The sequence below is a fragment of the Cervus elaphus genome, chromosome 29 (genome assembly GCF_910594005.1).
Source record: "Cervus elaphus chromosome 29, mCerEla1.1, whole genome shotgun sequence".
Classification (NCBI taxonomy): Eukaryota; Metazoa; Chordata; class Mammalia; order Artiodactyla; family Cervidae; genus Cervus; species Cervus elaphus.
The window spans coordinates 10110972-10136389 of NC_057843.1; the positions used below are offsets into that span (position 1 = coordinate 10110972).

The following is a 25418-nucleotide window of genomic DNA, read 5'->3' on the forward strand; positions in this document are numbered from 1 at the left end:
CTGACTGAAGTCCCCACTTCTCTACCCCGTAGCATCGTTGCAGCCCCCCATCTCTGACCTTCCTAATGGTACATGGAAAGCATCCGTGGAAGTCCCTCTGGATTTGTTTCTCATTTATCTTCATACCTCCAGTGCCTGGCACAGTGACTGTGTTAGGTGACCATGTGTTGAACTAAAGCAAAGCTAGCGTAGTGCCTGGGGAAAGCTGTTTGAATTTTGTAGGCTGAACTTAATTACTTTCAGGCTGAGGAGAAGTCTGGACCATGTTTATAAACTCAGTTGCTCAAAGGTCATCCAGGGAGCATAAGGGAGTCAAATCAGTGAGGTTTGTTTTGGTCACAGTGTTTAGGTTTGTTGATGTGTTTTAAAATATAGATAAAATTTACATGAATATGAAGTTTACAAATAATTCTTCACAAAGAAATAATGCTTGGAGTCCTGTGATTTATCTCTACTTTCCTTACTTTTGATAAAGAGGTGGATGTGAGAAATAGCACACTGTTGTCTGAACTTCACACCAAGGGAAACCACGGAATAAATGTTGAAATAAAGCGCAGCTGACCCTTAGCCTTGGTGTGTTGGAGAGATCCCAGTGAGGGACAGGACAGGATGGGTGTCAGGCTCGAGGGCACAGGTGGCTCCCTGCGACTGAGTGATGTCACTGATGATCTCAGATGGAAAGATTGGGAACATTCTCAGACAGTAAATAAACCTCCCTTTAACTCAGCATCTTCTCACTCCTTCAGAAAATGAAGGACTAAATGCAGTGAAAGATGTACTAAAATCTCTGCAGAGATTTTGTACTTAGAATCCTATGATTTAAAATAAATAGTTTCAAAAAAAAAAAAAAACCCCAAAAAACACCTGATACATACTGAGAACATACAGATGCTCAATACATGTGGGTTGAATAGAGTATGAATAAATAACTGTTCTCTTCTACAACAACAACAACAAAATAAATACAGTAAGATAAATTGTTTCTGTGTAGACAGTCACTGCAGCACCCAGAGAAAGGAGCCATCAGATCAGGACATGATAAGGGGACCAGGGGGCTTCCTTGGTGGCTCAGCGGTAAAGGACCTGTCCGCCAATCAGGAGACTCGGGTTCAATCCCTGGGTCAGGAAGATGCGCTGGAGAAGGAAATGGCAACCCACTCCAGTAATCTCGCCTGGGAAATCCCATGACAGAGGAGCCTGGTGGCTACAGTCCATGGGGTTGCAAGAGTCGGACACGGCTTTGCAACTAAACAACAGTAACAACAAGGAAACTAGTAGCCTGGTATCCTTTACATAGAAGTGGATAAACAGATCACGTGTCCCTTACTTGGGCCCAGCTGGCCGTTAGCTCTATGTAAGCTGGACACCTGATCTTATTCAAACCTGCCATGTTAAAAATGTTAATTCAATTAAAAACAAAAACTGTGCCTGACAGGGAACCAAAGGCCACGAGTCTAGTTTGCAGCTTGGTCCTGGCAGCCTCTCTCATCCAACTTTAACATTCTGTTGGTTTGGTTTTCAAAGTGTTGTATTTCCAGGATCATGGATGTATGTGATTTTGCACATAAAGGGCTAATTCTCCTCTTCGTTTCCTCTTCAGTTGTCTGGCAGCCGCCAGGATCTTATCCCATCCTCCAGTCTAGGTAGCAACAAGGTAAGTGCTTATAACTGTTTTCTGTCAGTCTTAGACCTGTTTCCCATCCAACTTTTCCTCCTCTCAAGTATCACATGCTAGTCGTGCATGCCAAAATTTCTTCCACTTTTCAGTACTATGTGAAATTTATTGGAAAGTGTTTAGAGTTCATTTCTTTTTATCTGCCAGTTAAAATAATGTTACTGAAACTTTATTGTTACTCTGCTTTTTAAGGGTTAAACAGTTTAGTTGCTTAAGTTCCTATTCCTGTTGAAATATATATTCTTCCTGTTTGTGTCAGAAAAGGAACTTCATTTCAGATTTTAATAGTTAAAATATTGATGAAGTAATTAAAAATTTGTGAAGAATAAGATTATGTTTAAAAGTTAATATTATATGTTAGAAGAAAGAAAAATAAGGGAACAGAAATTTCATTAGCTGGGATGTATTTATGTACTTGTTAATATAGCTTTCCCCAATTTAAGCATAGGTAATTCATTATCATTTACTTAAAGGGATCACACTCAAAACAGTCATAGGTGGATGGTTGGATACGACTGAGAATGCTCTAGTTCATCGATTCATTGACCACCTACCATGAGTCTAAAAGTGGGCTAGGGTTTAGCACTGCTTGATACAGGTCTGCTGATAAGTGTGACTGGCATAGCATAGTTGTAATCACCTAAACAAAGCAGAGTGTTTGGAAAACTGTCATTATTGATTATAAATAGCATTATTGATATAATAAATAATTTTAAGGAAAATATAAGAAAAACTTTTATTTTTTTATTTATAAGAATGACTTTTGTTTTAAAATCCATCTAACCCAAATCCTCTATCATAAATTCATTGAAAAAAGTGGCCAAAAGATTTTCAGTTTTTCTCTCTTGCTAGTTTCTTTATGTTTAAAATGGAAAAAAAAAAAAAAACCAAACAGTAATATCTACTTGAAAGAAAATTATTGTCTCATCTACTTTCAAATAGAATAAAGGAATATAGATGTTATAATAGAAGTATGCCTAGGTAGAGTAGGAACCCAGAGGAGGGAGTGGACAGTTTTATAGGTATTATTCAAGGACCAGGAAAGGCTGCAAAGAGGGGAACCCCCCTGCCATAAGCTTAGTGCTGAAGGATGGTAAGATCTACCCAAGTGGGAGGGATTGAAGCAAGAGTGTGAACAGAAGCATGGAGGGAGAAGGAAGCTCAAGTCAAGCAGAGGGTGCAGTGTAGGTCAGAACCCAGAGAAAGGGCCCTTGTTTCAGAAGTTCCTGTGTGATGTACTTGGAACTTGTCGGGGAGCTGGGCCACTTTTAGGCAGTCTACCTCAACCCCACTTATGTTCCTGGCTGTGGCCCATAAAACTACGTTAGAATAATGTATATAGTAGAAACGTGTACTGTTATCAACACACAAGTGAGGGTGGACAGAGCAGGTGGGGGGAGAGGTCTCGGCAGTGGGAGGGGAGGGGAAGAGAGTCAGGACCCGCTCAGGAGAATGGAGCCTCTAGAACTCTGGGGACGTGAGGATCGAGGTGGAGCTAGGGGGAGACTGGGGTTCTCCCCAGTCTGGGTTCTGGGGACATAATGTGAGGAGGCAGGTTTGAGGAAGAACATGATTTAGTTGAACTTTGGATTGAAGGTGTGTCAGCCAGTTCAGGGGTCTGGAAGCCTGAGCTGAACACAGATTGGGGAGCCAGGGAATCATCTGAGTCTCCTGAATTGGTCATAAGAGGTTCAGACAGAGAGGCGAGGTTGTGTGGGGTGATGGTGAAGCTTAAGGGCTTGTGCAGGGGGAGCAGCCGGCCAGGGTGACAGACGGGCGTCCTCAGAGATGAGAGGTGGTGGGGAGAGCAGCTGGGAACCTGGAGGAACTCCTTCTGGATGCTTCAGAGACTGTACTGACTGAAGAGACTGTTTTGGGTGTGAGAGTGAAGTTTATTGGAGGCCCTTTCCCAGGACAGTCTCTGTGGAGGGTTGGGGAGAAGTTAGGACATGGGTTTTTGGTTGTTGTTTTGGTTTTTGTGACCGCAGTATACAGAATCTTAGTGCCCCAACCAATGACAGAACCTGTGCAGGAGACACTAGTTCAATCCCTGGGTTGGGAAGAACCCCGGAGGGCAGGTCATGGCAACCCATGGCAGTGTTCTTGCCTGGAGAATCCCATGGACGGAGGAGCCTGGCGGGCTACAGCCCACGGGGTCGCAAAGAGTTGGACGTAACTGAAACAGCCGCGCACTCATGCACCCCTGCAATGAAAGCGTGAAGTCCTAACCACTGGACCGCCAGGGAATTTCTAGCAGGATGTATTAAATGAGTAAATAATGTTGCACATTTTTTGTTACTCTACCAAGACCTTCCCCTTTTCAGTCATCTTGATGTCCTGGGGCCCCTGGGTCAGGGATAGGAGACTTAGTGAAGATGAGGGAAGTCTGATTTCCACCCTCTCTGGTTGGACTGGTATCCTGGTGCCGTCCCAGCAGCAAAGGGCTGGCTCTGCCTGCTCTGTGTCGCGTGTTTTCGTTGTCATCAGACACCTCCAAGAGAGAAGGACCCTTTTCTCCCACTGCAGCAGTTTGGAGTCTCCTGTCTCACCCCTCTGCATGGACAGTGTGCCTGGCCCCTGACGGACAGTGGCAGTCTTGTCAGGGAGAGCAGAAGGGCCAGCTTCCCATTCCTAACTGTGCTCCCAGGTCAGCCATGGAGCCATCTCTTCATCTTCCTGTAGACTGTTGGTCCCCTCGGATCCCGCACAGTCACCAGGTATAGCCAGGCTTCCATCCACCTCATCACTGTCACCCGGGATCCCCTGACTTCCTGCTGTGTCCATGTCAGTAGGTTATATGAATGTCCAAGTGTCTAAATCAGAGACCCTTTGCTTGTCACTAGGGGGAGAGGTAGAGGAAAACTGCTCTAAGACAGGTTTAGTGGATGGACCTGTTGAATGAGTAAGGAAATTCAGGTGACAGAGGACCACAACTGATGTTAGGAAACCAAGCCAAAAGCCATAAAACACTCGGTGGAGAGGGTTTGATTCCAGGCTCACTTCAGCAGGGAGCGCAGAGTGGCTTCCCCATTTGCGGATGAGGGGCTCTCACTAGTTTTATCATCTAAAGCAGAGCGTCTTAAAAAGATTTTTAGAGAGAATAAATATTCTTAAAATTGTGTTTTCTTCCTAGAGGGTAAAGAAATATTTCCCTCCACTAGTAGCAGCAAGGAACAGGAGAGTCCTCCCTTCGGCCTTTTAAATGAAGCAGTGGTGAACTGCATCCACTATGGCATTGCCTTGAATTCGGAACTGCTACAATGCTGCCTGTAACAGAACTCCTCAGGATGGGGTAGTGTTTAAACTAGTTGCTGTAAGAATCATTTAGATGCTATTAAAACCCCTTTATACAGCAGTAGTGCTTATAGAGGTAAGAAATGACATGTACATGAGGGCCATTGCCATGTTGTTTATAAGGGCAGAAGATTGGAAACAAGTTAAGTGTCTGTTGGTTTGACCTGGTTAAATATGTTTTATCTGTGTACACACACACACACACACACACACGAATGGGACACACACACACACACACACACACGAATGGGACACTGTGCAGCTATGAAAATGATTAGGAACCCCTCCAGGCGCTAATATGGAAAGATGAGCAGGGCGCACGCAATGCGGCACAGTATGTTGCTGTGTGCTGGAGCGGGGAGCACGAGAAGAGTGTGTGTGGCTGTTTGTAGATGTACACGTACATGCAGGAAAGCCCGTTAGGCTGCTTTATAAACAGATACCACTGCTTACTGTCTGGGGAGAGGCTGGGAGTGTGCGGGGACCCAAAGCAGGAGGCTTCTCATGGTGTGCCTTTTTATATTACTTGGTTTTCGGACCATGGGAACAAATTACCTATTGAAAGAATTAAAATGAAAAAGTGTTATTCTCTACCCTTTATGGTAGGTAGATTTTATTCTCCTATAGGTAGTGGTTTGAGAAACTCCAGTTGCTTTATCTGTAATAATTTTCACACAGAATCCTCAAGGAGAGATTACTGAAGACATTGTTTTGGAAAACCTCAGAGACTCATGTATTTTTCTTTTCTTTTGGGGACTTCCTGCATGCTTCAGTTTTCAGAGATCCAGGGAGAGGTAATTAATCCATTAGGTTTTTCTTAATGAGTGGGATACACGTATTATCCTACTATTGAAAACATGCTTGCTTTTACCTTGAGAATGCGAATCCATTTTTAAATGTAGTTTTTATGACACTGTACTAGTTTTTTTTGGCTCTTACCCTTTTGTAAAAATAACTTTGGAAGTCAGGATATACAGTTCCTTGTTCCCTGGGACTGTGAAAATATCTGTCAGAAGATGCCAGGAATGAAGGCATCTGATGGAATGTAGGAGGCTCTGGGATGTGAGGGGGTAGAGTTAATTCATTAATGAAGCCGATGGTACAGTAAATGTTTGAGAATTTGTAAGACATCCTTTTCTCAAGCATGGGATTCAAGGGGAGAGGAGCAAAGAAAGAGCGGAAGTGCCTTGGGCCTTCCTTCAACACCACAGAACGTAGCTCAGTGGTTCCGTCTTGGCTTCTTTGCATGGAAGTACTTAATACACAATGAAATTGAGTTGGAAATACAATTTTAACCTGAAATCACTGCTTAAAACTCTAGAAACTGTATTTTAAAAAATTGAAAACTATAATCCCTTTAGTTGCATCTCCCTTGCACACTCGTGGGGACTTACTTCCGGGTTCTCTGTCCCGTTATCCACGTGTCTGTCCCTCTTTCCTTGACTGTGGAATCAGCGCTGTGGACCAGAGAACCTGCTGTTCTCTATTGCCTGCCACGTAACAACACAACAGCAGAATTAGTTCAAATTACTTAAAGAATTAGGGAACGACCGCAAAGGAGGTTCGAGTCTGCCTTTCCCTCCGAATTTTCGTTAACATCGTGGCGGAGATTAGTTAGTTGGGAGCAGAGTAACACTAAAAGCTGAGGCTGGAGGCAAGAGCAGAGCTCGCTGGGATTAGTGCTTTCGGGGAGGTGAGGGCAAGTGGTGAGGCACTAAAGCCTTCTCACACTTTGACCTCGTAACATCTGGAGTTCGGCCAGCCACGTTTTGCCTGCCCTCATTCACTGATGCTCCATACCTATGAAAATTGGAATTGTTTACTGAGCTCCACCAAGATGGAATGGATGAGCTAATTAATCTTAGAAAGATACATTGAATTTTTATTAGCTACCCTTAACTTTTTTTTTTTTTTACCGTTAACTTTTAATTTCACCTTATGGCCTAAAAGAAATCACTCTTGATAAGCTTTTCAATTAAAAATATTAAATATTCCTAGTTGCAGTGATGCTTTTATTTACTGTTACTGGCTCTTTTATCATTATTGTTAGGCAGGTTGTTTTTTTTTTTAATAGATATAATGAAAACTTAGCAAACTTGTTATGACCAGTCTACCAGATTAGATTCACAGTTTAGTTGCAGAATTAATTCCAACAGATCGTTTTTCCATTTAAACAATGGCTGTGTGTTAAGAGTTAGTGATTTAAGAAACTCTGTCAAGAAAAATAACATATTACTTACTAAAGCCATTTTAAATGAAATCATATATTTTTAAATAAGTTAGTGAGATGTTTGTCATCTTCCAAATGGAGTTTTCAATGCAACTAAAAGTAGCCAGGGATGTCCCTGGTGGTCCAGTGGTTAGGACTCCCTGCTCCCAGTGCAGAGGTCCTGGGTTTGACCCCTGGTCAGGGAACTAGATCCTGCATGCCACAATTAAGACCTGATGCAGCAAATAAATATTAAAAAAAAATTTAGCCAAAAGTCTGAATGACTATTCAGTTAGGAAAGCTGAGTTGTATGTTTTGGCTCCATCACTTTCCAGAAAACTGCAATTATTCAGCCCGACACTGGTTATGGTTGGTACCAAAGGTGAATCACCTCTTCTTGAGTTGCGTTAGTAGCCACCTTTGGACCTGGAGTGTCTCTGGCACTTTATTTACCTCTTTGTCACTTTCCTGATCCAAGCCAGGTCTCTGTAGAGAACACCCAAAGCATTTGTGTCTTTCTGGAGAACAATAGCAGGAGAACTGGAGGTCCCTGCAGGGACCAACCACACCCTCAAGTCAGCTGACCGCCTTCTGCATTTTTTCCTGTTGGGTTTTGCCTTTAAGCATAATTGTTATCTTGAATAGGGTTTTATATCTTTGAATTCAGCCTGTTAGCACCAATAATTCCTACTAATTATGAAGCTAGTTTAGGGATCCAAAACGAAGCCAGAATTTCCACTCTCACATCCTCCCTTCGTGGCTGATCCTGAAGGCTGATAGAGGTAAAAAGTGTCAGAAACGTCTCAGAATTATCTTTCCAAGAGTTCTGTAATGGAGGTTACGGTGGTAGAAGTGAAAAAAAGAAAGAAAGAAAGCCATACTGTTTGAGAACTGAGCCCATATGATGGCAGAAAGGTCCAGTGTCTGGCCAAGTCCTTTTTATTCATTGTCTTGAGTTCATCTCCCTCTGAAGTACCTTTAACTGGGGTGCTTCCTTTTTTCTCCCTCAACATTTCAGTAGTGGGAGAATCACTCTGGAGTGGCCAAGGATATAAAATTTATTGTTATTCTTGTTGTTTAGCTGCTCAGTTGTGTCCAACTCTTTGTGACCCCGTGGACTGTAGCCCACCAGGCTCCTCTGTCCATAGGATTTCCCAGGGAAGAACACTGGAATGGGTTGCCATTTCCATCTCCAGGGGATCTTCCCGACCCAGGGATTGAACTTGGGTCTCCTGCATTGGCCGGCAGATTCTTTACTGCTGAGCCACCTGGGAAGCCCTGTAAGATTTATTGGAAAGACACGAATTGCCTTGTCCCTGGGGGGCAGTGTGTGTTGCTAGACCCTGAACCACAGATTCTGCTTCTGGCAAGAGAATGGATATGTGCTGCCGGAGAAGAAGAATCTGGTGAGTGATGTCAGTGGAGGGTTTCCCTAGAGATCTGCGGGGGTCAGAAAGAGGAGGGTGCAGTGCTGTACCCAGTTTATCATCCAAATTTGTTGTTCCCTCGGAAGCAGAGCCCGTTCTGTCCCAGAGCGATTTGAGATACTCTGTGTCCCTGTCTCTGGTCGGCAAGACTGTGAGATTTCTCAAGGTTAAGATGACGGTTAAGGGAGATGGATGAATGAAACGTCTCCGTTTTTCATTCTCCTGTAGAGTTAGCAATATGGCTGAGGCGCTGTGGAAGAACGGTGAGCATCCTTTCAAAGGTTCTCACTTGAGATATTTGAATATATGAGACAGCAGGAGTTATTGCCTCTGTTCAGATTCGGGAGTAACACTGTGTGTGGGAGTGCCAGCTGGGAAGAATTACCCGGGAAGCTGGCAGAGCCCCGAGTGTGCCTTGGGGAAGAGGTGACGCCTCTGTTATTTGTCCTTGGACCCACACTGCACAGCTGAGGGGCTGACTTCAAATTAGCTGCTTGGTTTTCCTAAGGGCCAGAGTGCTACTGTGTCAGCTGCCAAACAAGGAAGACAAATCTAAAGTATGGAAACAAATTTATCCTCAAATCGAGTAAGTTGTCTCAGAACAGCCAGGCATGAACTTAATCCCGTGAACACAGCATGAAGCTTTTTACATCCCCTGAGAAGTTCCAAAGTGTTGACCTCACTGTTCCGACACCCGATTATGACGTCCCAGCGCACATAGAACTGCAGCTTCCAGACAGATAATTGAAGTCAAAGGAGAAAACATGAATGAAACAAAGTGTGTGAATCAGTGTGTGGTTCACAGCAACACAAGCGCTCCTACAGTGACGTGCTCAGAGTTCATCGTCCTTGTCAGCTCTTCTGTGTCTTTTGCCCCCTTGCTTCCTAATGCTGAGCACCCGACCACATTCTAAAATATAAAGTGCCGGGCTTCCCTGGTGGCTCAGTGGTAAAGACGTCACCTGCCAGTACAGGAGACACGGGTTCGATGGCTGGCCTGGGAAGATCCACCTGCCACGTGACAACTGCGCCTGTGCTCTGGAGGCCGGGAGCAGAGACTGCTGAGCCCACGTGCCACGGCTGCTGCAGCCTGTGCGTGGGAGCCAGCGCTCCACGACAGGAGAAGCCGCCCCAGTGAGAAGCCCGAGCACCGCAACCAGAGGAGAGCCCGTTGAGCAGCGGAGACCCAGCATAGTCCAAAATAAGCAAACACAGAAAAAAAAATACCAGGTGCTGAGAGAGTTCCCCCAGAAAGTGGCTTTCTCTAAGTAAACAGGATCTGAATCACTTAGGGCCTATTGATTTTATGATCGGTACTTAGGTTGCTGCTAAAAGCAAATAGGTTTCCAATACATGTTGGCAACCTAAGAGGGCTTTCTACCTCCATCCATCTTCAGGAGCAGCAAAGAGCTTACTTTGCAGGCGATTACTAATAAAGACGCAAGTTGATCATCAGGGTCACTCATCTGGGGAGTAGTAGCTTAATCTAACAGAAAATACCATTTTAAAAACTGGGGTGGAAAAGGAGTGACTATCAAAGGACTAAAGAGGATGTACAGCTTTGAAAAGATTTGCATCTTCTCTCCATTACTGGTTTCTGTGCTGGTAGTGTGGGCGGAGGTTTATTTCTTTACTGGGTGGGACTGATGTTCAAAGGGCTTTGGTGCGACGACCATTTTTATGGCTCACCATAAGTTCTAGAAAAGTAAATTACTCCATCACCTGATGGGCATTGTTCTTGTATTATGCAAGAAAATCTCTTTCATGGGAGTTTGCAAGACAAGTCAATCCTAAAGGAAATCAGTCCTGAATATTCATTGGAAGGACTGATGCTGAAGCTCCAATACTTTGGCCACCTGATTCGAAGAGCTAACTCATTAGAAAAGACCCTGATGCTGGGAAGGATTGAAGGCAGAAGGAGAAGGGGATGACAGAGGACGAGATGGTTGGATGGCGTCACTGACTCGATGGACATGAGTTTGAGCAAGCTCCGAGAGTTGGTGATGGACAGGGAAGCCTGGACTCCTGGAGTCCATGGGGTTAGACATGACTGAGTCAAACAGGACTGAGCAACCGAGTGGCAACAAGACAAGTTGAAAGAACAATCAGATTTGTTAATTGAGAGACCTGTGTTATTGGGAACTTGTGACTCCTTGGTTTGGGCTTAACTAGAACTCATTTTTAGTATCTGTTAAAAATGAGAGGCTTGGTAATGCACTGTTCTGGAGTGTTTCTTTCATGAATGGTATGTTAGCGGAGGAGAAGAAACCTCAACAGCATTAGAGTGGTTCCTGGGTGTCCGTCGAGAATCTGAAGTGAAAGAAGGTGTCTTGAGACTTCCGCAGTGGTCCGGTAGTTAAGGCTCTGCACTTCCACTTCAGGGGGTGTGGGTTCGATCCCTGGTAGGGGAACTAAAATCCCACATGCCATGTGATGTGGCCAGTCAATTTTTTTTTAAGTTTAAAAATAATTTTCATTTAAAATAAAAAAATTTTAAACCTAAATAAAAACAGTCCTTTGGGGGGAAAAGTGTATCTTGAGGAACAAGAGAAGAAAGGGCCTAAGGAGCAGAGCAGGAGGAGCATTTCAGAAAATACCTTATTATATCCATGTTTTGTGAGACGCAGTGATACAGGAGAAAGAGTATTAGGAGGCTATAAATTGTAACTGAAGGGGATATCCAAGTGGGAAGTATTATTATTAGGGAGATCAATTCTGTAAAGAAGAGGAATCGTATTATGCTGTTAACAGTGTTATGCTCAGGTAATCAGATTTCTCATGTCTTCAACAAGAATAAAGCTTTAGCAATGTGTAACAGTCTTCTCTTCAATATCTTTAAGTTTTTAAACAATTGATTGATAGTCAGAATGACCGATTTTGTCCTTAATAGGGCCGGTGGGAAAGTCAACAGGACGTCTCGCAAACTGCAGTTTCCAAAGGAATCGCTCCAGCTGCCCCAGCCCTCCGTGGTTCTCCCCAGAGTAACCATTCTCCTGATCCAGGTCAGTTATCTTTTTGTGTTTCAGTTACTCTCGTGAAATATGAGTATCTTTCAGAAATAGTTTACATTAAAAAAAAAATCATTTAAACCAGGATTTTCTACCAAGTCCTACTAGTTAATGCCTGTTTGAATTTTTCCCTTTTTTCCTGTACTTTTACTGACTTATCTTTGGCTGCGCTGGGTCTTCGTGGCTTTTCTCTAGTTGCAGCGCGTGAGAGCTCCTCTCTAGTTGTGTGCTCGGGTTTCTCACTGCAGCGGCTTCTCTTGCTGTGGACCACAGGCTCTGCACCGCACCAGCTTCAGTAGCTGCGGCTCCCGGGCTCCAGGGCGCAGGCTCAGTAGCTGTGGCTCCTGGACTCTAGGGCACCAGCTTCAGTCGCTGCAACTCCCGGGCCCCGGGGCGCAGGCTCGGTGGTTGCGGCTCCCGGGCCCCGGAGCGCAGGCTCGGTGGTTGCGGCTCCCGGGCTCTGGGGCGCAGGCTCGGTGGTTGCGGCTCCTGGGCTCCGGGGCGCAGGCTCAGTAGTTGTGGCTCCCGGGCTCCAGGGCGCAGGCTCAGTAGCTGTGGCTCCTGGACTCTAGGGCACCAGCTTCAGTCGCTGCAACTCCCGGGCCCCGGGGCGCAGGCTCGGTGGTTGCGGCTCCCGGGCCCCGGAGCGCAGGCTCGGTGGTTGCGGCTCCCGGGCTCTGGGGCGCAGGCTCGGTGGTTGCGGCTCCGGGGCGCAGGCTCAGTAGCTGCGGCTCCCGGGCTCCAGGGCGCAGGCTCAGTAGCTGTGGCTCCTGGACTCTAGGGCACCAGCTTCAGTCGCTGCAGCTCCCGGGCCCCGGGGCGCAGGCTTGGTGGTTTCGGCTCCCAGGCTCTCGGGCGCAGGCTCGATGGTTGCGGCTCCTGGGCCCCGGGACGCAGGCTCGGTGGTTTCGGCTCCCAGGCTCTCGGGCGCAGGCTCGGTGGCTGCGGCTCCCGGCCCCGGGGCGCAGGCTCGGTGGTTGCGGCTCCAGGGTGCGGGCTCGGTAGTTGTGTCACACAGGCTTTGTTACACCGAGGCATGTGGAATCTTCCTGGCTCAGGGATCAAACCCGCTCTCTCCTGCATTGACAAGTGGGTTCTTTACACTGAGCCAGCAGGGAAGCCCCTCCCTTTCTTATAATATGTTGAGTCACATTGTTTTGATTGTTGACTTTATCTTGCATTCCTGTGAGAAATGATGTGTTGATCATGATGTGTTGTCCTTCATATTTGTTTGATTCTGTTCGCTAATATTTTGTTGAGAGTTTCGTGTATGTGTCCTACGGTGAATATATATACCTTTCTTATAACAATGTCTTTGTTTAGGTTTTGTATCATGATTATATTGATTTCATAAAGTGATGGGAAAGATTGAGGGCGGGAGGAGAAAGAGGCAACAGATGATGAGATGGTTGGATGGCATCACGGACTCGATGGACATGAGTTTGAGCAAATTCCAGGAGATAGTGAGGGACAGGGCTGGATGCTGAAGTCCATGGGGTTACAAGGAGGTGGACACGACTTAGCAACTGAACAACAAAATGATGAGAAAAATTTCATCATCTTTTATGATGAAGTTCCTGAACTTATGTGAACTTGGTCTTATTACTTCCTTAAACGTTTGATAAGATTCACCAGTGACGGTCTCTGGGTCTGGAATTTTCACTCTGGGAAGATTTGAGATTATGACTTCAGTTTCTTTAAAGTTTAACTTTTTCTATGTCTTTGTAAGTAAGTTTTCAAAGATTATGTTTTTTAGAGAAGTTTCTGTTTCATCAGATTACTTAATTTTCATAAATGTTACAGTTTGCTTTATTGATCTTTTAATGTTTATAGAATTTGTTAGGTTCCTTCTTTTTATTCTGAATAGATAATTTTTATTTTCTGTTTTTCTTTAATATAGTTGAGACTGGTTTATAAGTTTTCTTAATCTTCCCACAGAGCCAAATTTGATTCTGTTTTCCGTTTTGTTGATGTCTGTTATTTCTTCATTCTACAAATTTGGGCATGATGTGCTTTTATTATCATTATATTCCAGATATTTTTCTGTGATTTATTCTTTCACCTATGAGTTACTGGGTAGTATGTTAATTCAATTTTTATATATCTCGAGGGTGTATTATTATTATTATTGCTTTCCTTTTAAATTCCGTAATGTTCAGAGAACAGACTCTTCAAAATTTCAATCTTTTAAAAATTTTTGAGACTGTATTCTGTCTTGGTGAACATTCTGTGTATACTTGGGAAGGTCTCTCCTATTTTGGGGCACCCACGTCTCCTGTGTATGTAGGTTAGGTCAAGGTGGTTGATGTCCTTGTTCAAATCTGCTGTAACTTTACTGACTTTCCCCCCCATATTTGTTCTATCAATCATTGAGAAAAGGCATTGAATATCTATATATGATTGTGAAATTGTCTGTTTTTTCCTATAATTATATCAGTTTCTGCATGATTAATTTAGAATCTCTGTTATTGGGTATACACACATTGGGTTTTTTGGGTTTCTTTTTTTTTGCTGATAAAGTGAAGTTTCTCATTATGAAATGTCCCTTTACCTTTCTGGTAATACTCTGACTTTGAAATCTGTGCTTGATGTTAGTATCACCACACCAGTTTTCTTTTGCAGATTGCTTGCATGGTGTATCTTTTCCTCAGTCTTTAAAATTTTAGCCTATGTGTATCTGTAGAGTGATTATCTTATAGACAGCATATTTAGGTATAGAGTTTCTTTTTTAATCTTGTCTGACAATTTCTGCTTTTTAGTTGCAATGTTTAGTTCTTTTACATATAATATTATGTCTGCCGTGTTGCTGTTGGTTACTATTTGGCCTTTTTATTTATTTCCACTATAATCTTTTTTGTTTTGTGTTAATTGAAAAATATTTTGTATATTTTATTTTATCTTTGGCTTTTTTAATACCTGTATTTATTTATTAGGGCTACTCTGGTGGCTTAGTGGTAAAAAATCTGCCTGCCAATGCAGGAGACATGGGTTCAGTCCCTGGGTTGGAAAGATCCCCTGGAGGAGGAAAGGGCAACCCACTCCAGTATTTTTGCCTGGGAAATCCCATGGACAGAGGAGCCTAGCGGGCTACAGTCCATGGGGTCACAAAGAGTCAGACGTGCAAAGAGACTTAGTAACTGAAAACAACAAACAACGTTTATTCATTAATGTCTTTGTTAAAGAATTCTAGTAGGTATCCTTAACTTTACCACAGTCTTCTTAGAGTTAATGATCTATCATTTCACACTGCATAATTATAAGAGTCTTGCAACAGTCTAGTTCCCTTTTCCTGTTCCTCCACCCCTCTTATTTTATATTATTGTTGTATCTTTTGCTTTTACAGATGTTATGGACTCACTTAATTTTTTTTTTTTTTTTTGGCTTTAAAACAGCTATTTGTCTTTTAAGGAAATTAAGAGACTGTAGATAATCTTTTACAGTTTCCTTCCTGTTTATTATTTCTGTCACTATCTACTCCTTCCTGGAGATCGTATATTCATCTGATACTGTTTCTCTTTAACCTGATGAATATCTTGTATTATTTCTTATTGTACAGTTTTCCTTAAGAAGGAAGATCTCTCCTTTTGAGAATGTCTCTGTTTCATTTTTTTTTTTTTGACAAATATTTTCACCAGATAGAGAATTCTTAGTTGATAGCTTGTCGTCTTTTAGCACTTCAAAGACACTGCATCATCTTTTAGACCTCTTTTCTGATGAGAACTCAGCCATCATTTATGTCACTTTCCCCCTATGTGAAATATGTCTTTGCTTACATAGTTTGCTTTCCAATTTTTCTCTTTATTTTTCTTCTCAGCAGTCAGGTAATGATGTTCTTAGGTGTAGTATTTTTAGTGTTTATCTGGCTTGGATTTCACCAATGTCCTTGGGTCTCTACATTGAGATTTCCCCAACAATTTGGTGAAACACTTAACTGCTAGTTCATTACATTTCTTCCTCTGTCCTTTTCTCTCTTTCTACTCCATCTGAGAATCTAATTGCACACGTTATATTGCTTAGTATTGTCCTATGGGTCGCAGAAACTCTGTTCTGTTTTTCGTCTTTTTATCTTATTTGTGTTTCTTCTGATTGAATAATTTCTACTGCCATTTATAGTCTTCTATTAAGCACAACCAAGAATTTTAAAATTTCAGTTATTATTCTTTTTAGTTTTAGAATTTCCATTTGCTTCTTTTTAAAATAGTTTTAACTTCTCTGCTGGTATTTCTTTCCTTTTTATATATTAAGGCCATATTACTCTTTCTGTCCTTGTACCTATGTATAAAAAGCGCTTTTAAAATCCTTATCTGCTCAATCTAGCATCAGGACCATTCTCATGATCTGTTTCTGGCTGCATTTTTCTTGACTATGAGTCATACATAATGAGTTTTGACAGATTTATTTACTCATGTAACTTATACCACAGTGAAGCTGTAGAAGATTATATGACTCCAGTTACTTGCCACAGTTGATCAGTGTTCAGATCTCACTGTTTTGCCTGTTCTTTGGTTTCCTTAAATGGAATCATATTGTATGTACTCTTTTGTGTTGGGCTTGTTTTGCTCAGCATATCTGTTGAAGTCATTCATACCTTTGCAGGTATCAGCAGTTTATTCTTTTTTACTGTTGAGAGAGACTTCACTTCCACAGTGGAATTTATCACAGTTTTAACCAGCTCTCCTGTTTATCCACACTTGGTTTGTTCCCACTTTTTGGTTACTGTGACTTGTTTGTGTATCAGTGTTTTAGTAACATTTCTGTGCAGTAAATACCCAGGGTGAAATTATTTGGTCATAGACTATTACTTTGTTTTAAAATTCCATGAATTAAAAAAAATTCTAATGAGCTTTGTTCTGCTCATCCTTGCTTCTTACTCCTCTTCCCTGCATGCTTCTGAGTTTAGTTTCTTTTTTAGTCATCATATATCCATCACTAGTGGCTTTAGCAGTGATCTTTTTTTTTTAGTGACAAATTCTTTCTTTTGTATGTTTAAAGTTTTTATTTTGCTCTCACTTTGAAGAATCCTTCTACTGTGGAAAATATCAGGTATATAAAGTAGAAAGAGTGACATGTGGTGCCCTCGAGTGCCCCGTGCTGGTTTCAGGATGATCAGGGCATCACTAGGCTTACGTATCTGTGCTCCCACTACATCTCCACAGCTGCTCAGGGTGACTTGGAAGCAAATCTCATACACTGTCTCATCTGTAAATGTTTGTACATATATCTCTAAGGGAATACCCACAGCGATGTTTCAAGAAGAAAAACTAAAAATAATCACAAAATATTATTAAACATCTAGCCAGTGTTTAGAGTTCTCCAGTTGAATCAAGAGCATCTCTTAGTTATTTGGAATGAAAATTCAAGTTAAGTTCACACATTCTGGTTAGTTGATACGTCTTGGGGCTTCCCTGGTGGCTCAGATGGTAAGGAATCCACCTGTAGTGCCGGAGACCTAGGTTTGATCCCTGGGTTAAGAAGATCCCCTTGAGAAGGGAATGGCTGCCGACTCCAGTATTCTTGCCTGGAAGATTCCACAGACAGAGAAGCCTGACGGGCTACGGTGCATGATGTTGCAGGGAGCTGGACGTGACTGAGCGACAAACCTACACACACACACCTGTTCAGTCAGTGTGTGTTTCTTCATCTTTTTTCCCTGTTGGGTTTGTATTTGGTGAGGAGACCAGGTTTTGTGCCGTAGACTCTGTATATTTTTATTTTTGCCATCCTAACCAAGTTATTTAAGCATAATTGCCTGCCCAGTGTATTTCCTGTAAATTGGTGGTTAGATCTGCAGCCGTGGTCAGATTCAGGCTAGTTTGAGGCAGGGGCGGGAGGTAGGATAAATAAATGAGTGGTTTTATGTACTTCCTTTAGGAGACACATCATGTCTGATTGTCTCTCCTTTTGTGATCAGCCTTTGGTTAATCATTGACTAGATATGTATTTGATTAGGGATCATCCTCACTTTGGGCTTCTCTGGTGGCTCAGTGGTAAAGACTCCACCTGCCAGTACAGATGTGGGTTCAACCCCTGGGCCGGGGAGATACCCTGGAGGGATCTCCTCCTCCTGGAGGAGGAAATGGCAACCCACTCCAGTATTCTTGCCTGGAGAATCCCATGGACAGAGGAGCCTGGTGGGCTGCAATCCATGGGGTTGTGAAGAGTCAGACAGGACTGAGTGACCAAACAATGATAACAGCATCTCACTCTGGGATGTTAGTTTAACTGCATGTAAAACTTTGGATTGTCCATAATTTTTTTCCCTTGGCATTTAGATGATTCTGTCTTCTGGCTGTTTATTCATCTTAAGTTTTCTTGTGTTGGGGTCTGTCTCTCTCTTTTTTTTTCTGTGGCCATGCCATGCAGCTTGCAGGATCTTAGTTCTCCAACCTGGGGCGCTCAGCAGTGGAAGTGTGGCACCTAACCACTGGCCTGCCAGGGAATTTCCTGACTCCTGTTTTTTGTTTCTTCATCTGTGTTTTTGCTTTCTTACAAAGTGTTTGCACTAGTGGTAAAGAATCCACCCGCCAGTGCCGGAGACACAAAAGGTGCAGCTTCAATCCCTGGGTCAGGAAGATCCCCCGGAGAAGGGAATGGCCACTGACTCCAGTATTTTGGCTGGGAAATGCCATGGACAGAGGAACCTGTCAGGCTGCAGTCCATGAGGTCACAAAGAGTCGGCATGGCTGAGCGCACACACACATAAATTGTTTGACATTTTTGAACTCAGTTTTGATATTGCTCGTGGCAGATAGCTATCTCTTTGGTTTATATTTTTAGTGACTGTGCTTATGATTGCAAAATAACCTTACGTAACTTTTCATAGTTTACTTAGAGATAACATACTCAATTAAGGAAAACGTGAAACCTTCTGACCGTGCAGGTTCATGTACCAGCTGTGTTGCTGATGAACTTGTGTCATCTCAGGCCTTTGGGGAGTGGAGGTAGGGGTGGTCATGTGCTTCTCTTAAGGCAGCCTCTCATATAGATGCCTCAGGTTGACTGGCTTCTTTATAAAGTGTTAATTAGGGTACAGTTTTTTTAATCACTTATGTCTTGGATTAGATTTTCCTGAAAATTTAGTTTTATTCACTAAGGGGCAGAAGAAGCCTCCTCATATCACAGGCGTCATCTGCGTGTCTGCCCCTAGCCTTTGGTATGAAGAGCAGGTAGGAGCAGGGTTGGTCAGGACATGTCCCTCACTTGTAAACACAACCCAACACTGCTGTCTTCTTGAAAGGTCAGCTTCATCATCTTCATTCAGTAAATAGCATGAAAAATTAAAGTTGAATAAGATACGGTCCTTGACTTTATAAAGAGGTTAAAGTCTAGATGGAGAACTAATGTGTGTGTCACTGGCTATATGATTTAAAAGTAAAAAGTCCCATTTCATTCTAGGGCCTAAGTTAGTACTTGATTAGTTAATGACAAGGCCTGGCTTGGGTGACCCTTTGGATTTAATAGGAACGCTGGATATTAGAGCATTTTAGAAATACCCCAACTGCTGCTGTTTAATTGGAGAAGGAAACATCATTGTTTTTGAGGGTAACTATAGGTCCCCTGGAGGAGGAAATGGCAGCCCACTCCAGTGTTCTGGCCTGGGAAATCCCATGGACAGAGGAGCCTGGTGGGCTATAGTACATGGAGTCGCAGAGTCAGACAAGACTGAGTGAGCACACAATACGTGGAGTACTATTATGTCTTTTGAGTATTAATTTTTCCAGTATACCTTTTAAAATTTTTATTGTTTGTTTTGCTTACAAACAATGCTTGGCCAGTTTATAGTAAGGAGAGCATCTCTGTAATCGTTTTTGCCTTATCTCTTTTCCTTTCAATATTTTTGGCAGGACTCAGTAGCCTCGCAGCCTCCTACTTGAACCCGGTGAAATCTTTGGTGCCGCAGATGCCGAAGCTGCTGAAGTCTCTTTTCCCGGTCCGTGACGAGAAAAGGGGCAAACAGCTGTCTCCCCTCGCGCATCAGGTAAAAGCATCTCGGGAGCACCGTGCACGTGCTCCCAACAGGCCGCTGGCCCAGCCTTGCCCCTTGCTGCGCTGAAGCTGGGAGGTGGAGGGGAGCATCCGTGGGGGTGTCAGAGCCAGGCTTTAAGACCTGCTGAAAGCTCTGATAGTCTCTCTTCCACTCTCGTCGAAGAGAACAGAGCTGTTTAAACGTATTGACACTCTCAATCCTTTTTGCTTTTAAAAAATGCCAAGTACGCTCCTAATGTGATTTATGGTAATATCACTTAGAGCAACAATAGTGAAATTTATGAAGTGCACTTAGCGTTGTTTGTGTATTGCCAAACAGAAAATGTAATTCTATTTTTAATTCTTGATTTCATTTCTTATTTCAAACAATTTTACATCATCCCCGTCCTTGCCACTCAACCTCTTTTTCCTCTATTGTGGTTTACCTGTTCTGTCACTTAAATATCAAAAGGGATCACTTGTCGTAGGCCCCCTTTTTCTTGAAACTCTCTATCCAGCCTTAGAAAAAGTTTCAGAGAAGATGTGAAAGGGTTTTTCAGATCATCAGGAGACTGCTTGTATGTGATGGTGCATGGGAAGCCTGTTGGAAGTGCAGTTTCTAGCCTTCTCTAGGTGTGAATTCAGCAGAAAATGATAAATGAGGATTTATTTATATTCATTCAAAAACACATACAGTGCAAGTTCAGTTGTTGAAATAGGTCTTTTGACATCAGCTTCTCCATATTCACTGAAACATTCAAGTCGCAGAAGCGCAGGCGAGTCCTTGCCTGAGACCTTAACTCTTTAAAAGAATTTTCTAAGTTCATGAGTGTATATTCAAGGTAATAGTTTTGTAAGGCTGCTGTGCAGGTATTTTTTTCAAGCTAGCAGTATATGAGCTTATTTTATCAGCATAGATTCATATTGGATGAAAAAAATTAAACTTTGAGATTTTGGAAATGTTTAAATTTAACTGGGCACGTAAAGGGTGCTTGACTGTTATCAGGATGAATCTGAGATGGTGAAAGCTAAAAGAAATAGCCAACCTGATACTTGGTGGGGGTTAGGGTAGGCGAAAAGGATTTTTCCAGGGTTTGTTACTGTGTACCTTATTCTGTTCTAAACTGCTGTGTTGTTGTTTCACAAAGTATGATTCATGGACTGTTTGTGCCAGAATTTCCATGGTAGCTTTTTAAAAAGGTAACTTAAAACTATGGCCTGATCTTAGAACCCATTCCTCACCTTGGGGCATCTGATAATCTGCATTTATAAGTACACAACTGAGAAGGAAATGGCAACCCACTTCAGTATTCTTGCCTGGAGAATCCCCATGGACAGAGGAGCCTGGCGGGCGACAGTCCATGGGGTCACAGAGAGACGGGGATAACTTAGCAACTGAACAACATATGTCAGTCAGTTCAGTTCAGTCACTCAGTCGTGTCCGACTCTTTGCAACCCCATGAACCGCAGCACGCCAGGCCTCCCTGTCCATCACCAACTCCCAGAGTCCACCCAAACCCATGTCCATTGAGTCGGTGATGCCATCCAACCATCTCATCCTCTGTCCACAAGGTGATTTTCAGGGCTTCCCAGGTGGCACTAGTGGTAAAGAATCCATCTGCCAATGCAGAAGACGTGGGTTTGATCCCTGTGTTGGGAAGATGCCCTGGTGTAGGAAATGGCAACCCTCTCCAGTATTCTTGCCTGGAAAATCCCATGGACAGAGGAGGTTGGTGAGCTACAGTCCAGTCCATAGGGTTGCAAAGAGTCAGACACGACAGCACACACACACGCAGTAAGGTGATTTTCATTTACATTTAAGTTTGATATCCACTGTTTTTCAATTCCTGTTTGGGGAGGACGGAAGTTACATAAGCTAAAGGAAATTGGAATTGCATTAGAAGTCAGTGACTCAGATGACCAGAGTTACAATTATTCTTTTAAAGCTGCTTCAAGGTTTTGATATGAGTCAGAGCACCTGCTACCATAAGAAGCAACCTGTCCTCTTTTGCCAGTGAGTGATTGGTTCTTCCGGATATGAGAGGAAGAGCAGCGGTTTAGAAAGCAGTCTAGTGGTTGGTAGAAACTGCAGCGTGCAGTGTCCAGGTTAAGAGAGGTAACCTTGAAATACTTTGAAGATACCTTAAGTAATATTCTTTCTGTTTACTTTATTTGAGCATATATGTACAAAGGACTTCCCAGGTGTTGTTAGTGGTAAAGAACCCTCCTGCCAGTGCGGGAGATATAAGAGACCCGAGTTCGAAAAAAAAAAAAAGAGACCCGAGTTCGAGCCCTGGGTCAGGAAGAGCCCCTAGAGGAGGGCTTGGCAACCCAGTGCAGTACTCTTGCCTGGAGAATCCCATGGACAGAGGAGCCTGGCGGGCTACAGTCCACGGGGTCGCAGAGAGTCGGACTCGACTGAAGCAACTTGGCACGCACACGCAAAGGTGTTGGAGAAAGTGGCCCCCAGTGCTTCGCATTTCATAAATAAATGAAAACATAAATACAAAGTAGCCTTAATGAAGGTGCCCAGTGGTGGATCTGAACTGTTCCCAGTTGGTTTATGAAACCACAGTCCCTTGAGGACCATTTCTCAAGGTCACCAGAGCCGCGTCTCTCTGCCCGCACTGCTCTGTCCTCTGACTTGACATCATGCAGGAAACATTTTCATCTCTAGACTCAGCCCTGAGCTGTGTGCTGGGCTTCCCTTGTTGACTGTTCCATTTTCCTCAGTTGCCTGTTCTGGGACTGTTTGTTCCGTCAAGCTGCTAACATTCAGGGGTTCCAGAGCGCCCTTCTGGATGACCTCATCCAACTCTGTGGCTTATACTGTTTATGCACTTCTGATGCTCGCATTTCTATCTCCAGCCCAGGCTTCGCCCCGAGCTCTGGCCTCGTGGAGCTAACTGCCCGTTCAGCTTTTCCACTTACAAGTCAATTAGACATTCACATTTTACAAGTTCATGTCATTGCTGTCGGTTTCAGCTCACAAGTCTGTTTACTTCCAGCATACAGAATACTTCTGAAATATTAATATATGCCCATCTCAGCGTATAGCACAGATGTCCACCTCGTTGCTTCACCTCACAAATAGACCATCAGTAAATTTTATAGGTACCACTTTCAGTATGATGACTCCATTTCTCATCACTCATCCAAGCCATCATCTCTGGCCCTGATTGTGCAGCAGGCTACCAGCTGATCAACTGATGCTTTTTGCCTGACTAAGTCTGTTACTCACAGAGAAGCCAGAGCGAGCTCCCAAGGCCTTATATTAGTTCATGGCTTGAAACCTTCCATTGCTTCTCACTGAAACTGAATAAAGTCTAAATTCCTTACTGTGGTTTACAGTGTCCTATGTGATCTATCCCCCTGACCTTTCATCTTTATTCCCTTTATTTTCTTCTTTGTGCACCATGCTAAGCTGCGTTGATTGGCCTTTTTATTGTTGTTGATCTCATGAATACATGAAGCTCCTTTTGGTCTCAAGAGTTTTCTTACTTGCATTTCCTTCTACTTGGAATGCTCCTCACCAAAGTCTTTGTGTGGTTAGTAAGTCTCTAGTAGACTGGTCTGCTACTGTAAGGGTCAAGAAAGGCCACTGTAAACAAATATGCTTGAATTTAGTGTGCGCTGGAGCAACCAAACTAAATAAAACAGCAGCCTCTACTGTACATAATTTAGTGTATTCCCTTATTTAATTTTTTGTTAGGAGTTACATTTATATGTTCACTGGTAATCTCCTCTACAATGTAATCCTTGAAGGCAGAGGCAGATTTGATGGAAAGTGTATGTTGGTTGACCATTGATGAATATACAGATGTTAGCATTAGATAGTTGGAATATACCCAGTGTAAAGGACTGTGGTTAACGTTCAGAGGTGAGAGAATTGCACCCGAGTGGGGGTTTGAGATATCAAGGCATATTCAGGAAGTTTCTTTCTTAGACTGATGCAAGTTCCACTGAAGAGCTGTTCTTAAAGTTGTTTGACTAACTGTTCTTAGTTGATCAGAGATGCTTCTGTTCTTCTCATTTTTGCTATCTTTGCTAAAGCTTTTAGAGAAGTAAATTATTATTTCCACTATCAGTTTGGATATGGTGTCAATCTAGAGAAATACAGAGACAATATCAATATAGAGGTTTCCCTTACTAGGGCCACTTTAAATATGCTTTAAGTCATTACCACCTAAATGATGTTTCATCCTTGGAAATGGGGCACTTTTGCAACAATGGAATTTCAAAATAACACCAAGTACATTGCTGTACCAACTGGACTTTTTTTTTTTTTTTTTTTTTAGTGTTTCCCAGTTTTTCACAGTAATCATCACTATAATGGCATCCTATTCACTTGGAAATCAGACTTGATACCCAAAAGTTGAAGTTCTTACTTTTTTCCCTCCCTGTGGACCCTCCGAGTCCTTCAGGAAAAAAGTTGGCTTATTGCCACCCAATCTTCACCTCTGCTTTTTTCTGCTGTTGCCCAGAAGTTAAAGATTCTTTACTCTACTAGGCTTTCTCCAGTCCTAACAGCTAAAGATGTCAACTCTGTCTCTTATAGTAAATGCCTCATCATTCTTCAGTGGTCTTGCCAGGGTCTTGCTAAAGTGGGGAGCCCAGAAGTGACCCTATAATCCCTTTGCTTGAAAATAGTGCACTTATTGTCTTCCTCTTTTGACTAATGTACTTCTACCAAAGTGGCACATGATAGCAGTTTTTTTTTTTTTTAAGGTTAAGTTTTAGTTCATTGTGCTTCTGGTCAGTTAATGTTCCCCCTTTTCATTTGCTTATTTATTTGCTTACACTCTGGCCAATGCACTTCTCTCTTTATTACATGTTGTTTAGTTGGAAGTGTGTTGTTTAGTTGCTAAGTCATGTCCAACTCTTTTGTGACCCCAATAGACTGTAGCCCACGGGATTTCCCAGGCAAAAATACTGCAGTAGGTTGCCATTTTATTATCCTGGGGATCTTCCCAACCCAGGGGTTGAACCCAAGTCTCCTGCCTGGCAGGCGGGTTCCTTACCACTGAGCCACCAGAGAAGCCCCTTCGTTGAAGCATAAAAATACTTAAATAAGAATCTTCAGATTCATTCCTAAAACTTTTCAGCTTGATTTTGTTTCAGCATTCCTAGGTTAACAAGATATTCTTTGAATAATTATTTTAAAGATACATTTGTTCTTATTAGCATCTGCAAACTTTTGAAGGGCCTACTCTGCATTTGAGTCACAAACAAAATATGGAACATTAAGCGTGAGAGAGAGCTCTGTCATATGTGACTGGAGCTCACTCCCAAAGCCACAGAATGGCCAATGGATGTGTTTCAGCTCTGCCTGTTCAGTAAGTGCCATCTCCTACCCCTGTTTCCCCCTCTTTCTACCAAGGAGATTATAAGAGGTTTTGTTAGATACATTATGGAAACAGAGAGACACCATGCCTTCCTCTGTGTCACTTACCTAGTAAGACTAAGATAAAATTTATGCTGATTAACATTCACCACCACCCTGCCTACTGCCTGGCTTTGCTGTACCCCGGTGAGGTGTCTAGTGTATCATAAAGAAATACACATATACCTCCAAGTTTGCTCTCTATTTTGATTCTGGTTTTTGTTTGCTGCTAGTGACTTGTTAGTACATTAATTTTAATGGCCTATATAAATAATCATTAAATAATCAATACCACTCTAAAAAAAACTTAACATAGATTTTAGAATAATGTGTAAGAAAGAACCCAGAAAAATAGAAATCAGTGCATATGCCTAAAAGAGAGCTGGATCAATTCTCCCAGTACAGGAAGGGATAAATATTGATACGAACATTGCATAAAACTTCAGTTCAGTTCAGT

General features: G+C 42.8%; 1 protein-coding gene across 2 annotated transcripts in view; it reads left to right on the top strand.

Moving 5' to 3' along the window:
* KIF13B (kinesin family member 13B) overlaps positions 1-25418 on the top strand; it is a 204145-nt gene that overhangs the window by 152660 nt on the left and 26067 nt on the right. For both annotated transcript variants that reach the window (XM_043891130.1, XM_043891131.1), the window contains exons 35-37: positions 1601-1654; positions 11496-11607; positions 19458-19591. In XM_043891130.1, the coding sequence (XP_043747065.1) occupies positions 1601-1654; positions 11496-11607; positions 19458-19591 (300 nt within the window). The remainder of the gene's footprint in view (positions 1-1600; positions 1655-11495; positions 11608-19457; positions 19592-25418) is intronic.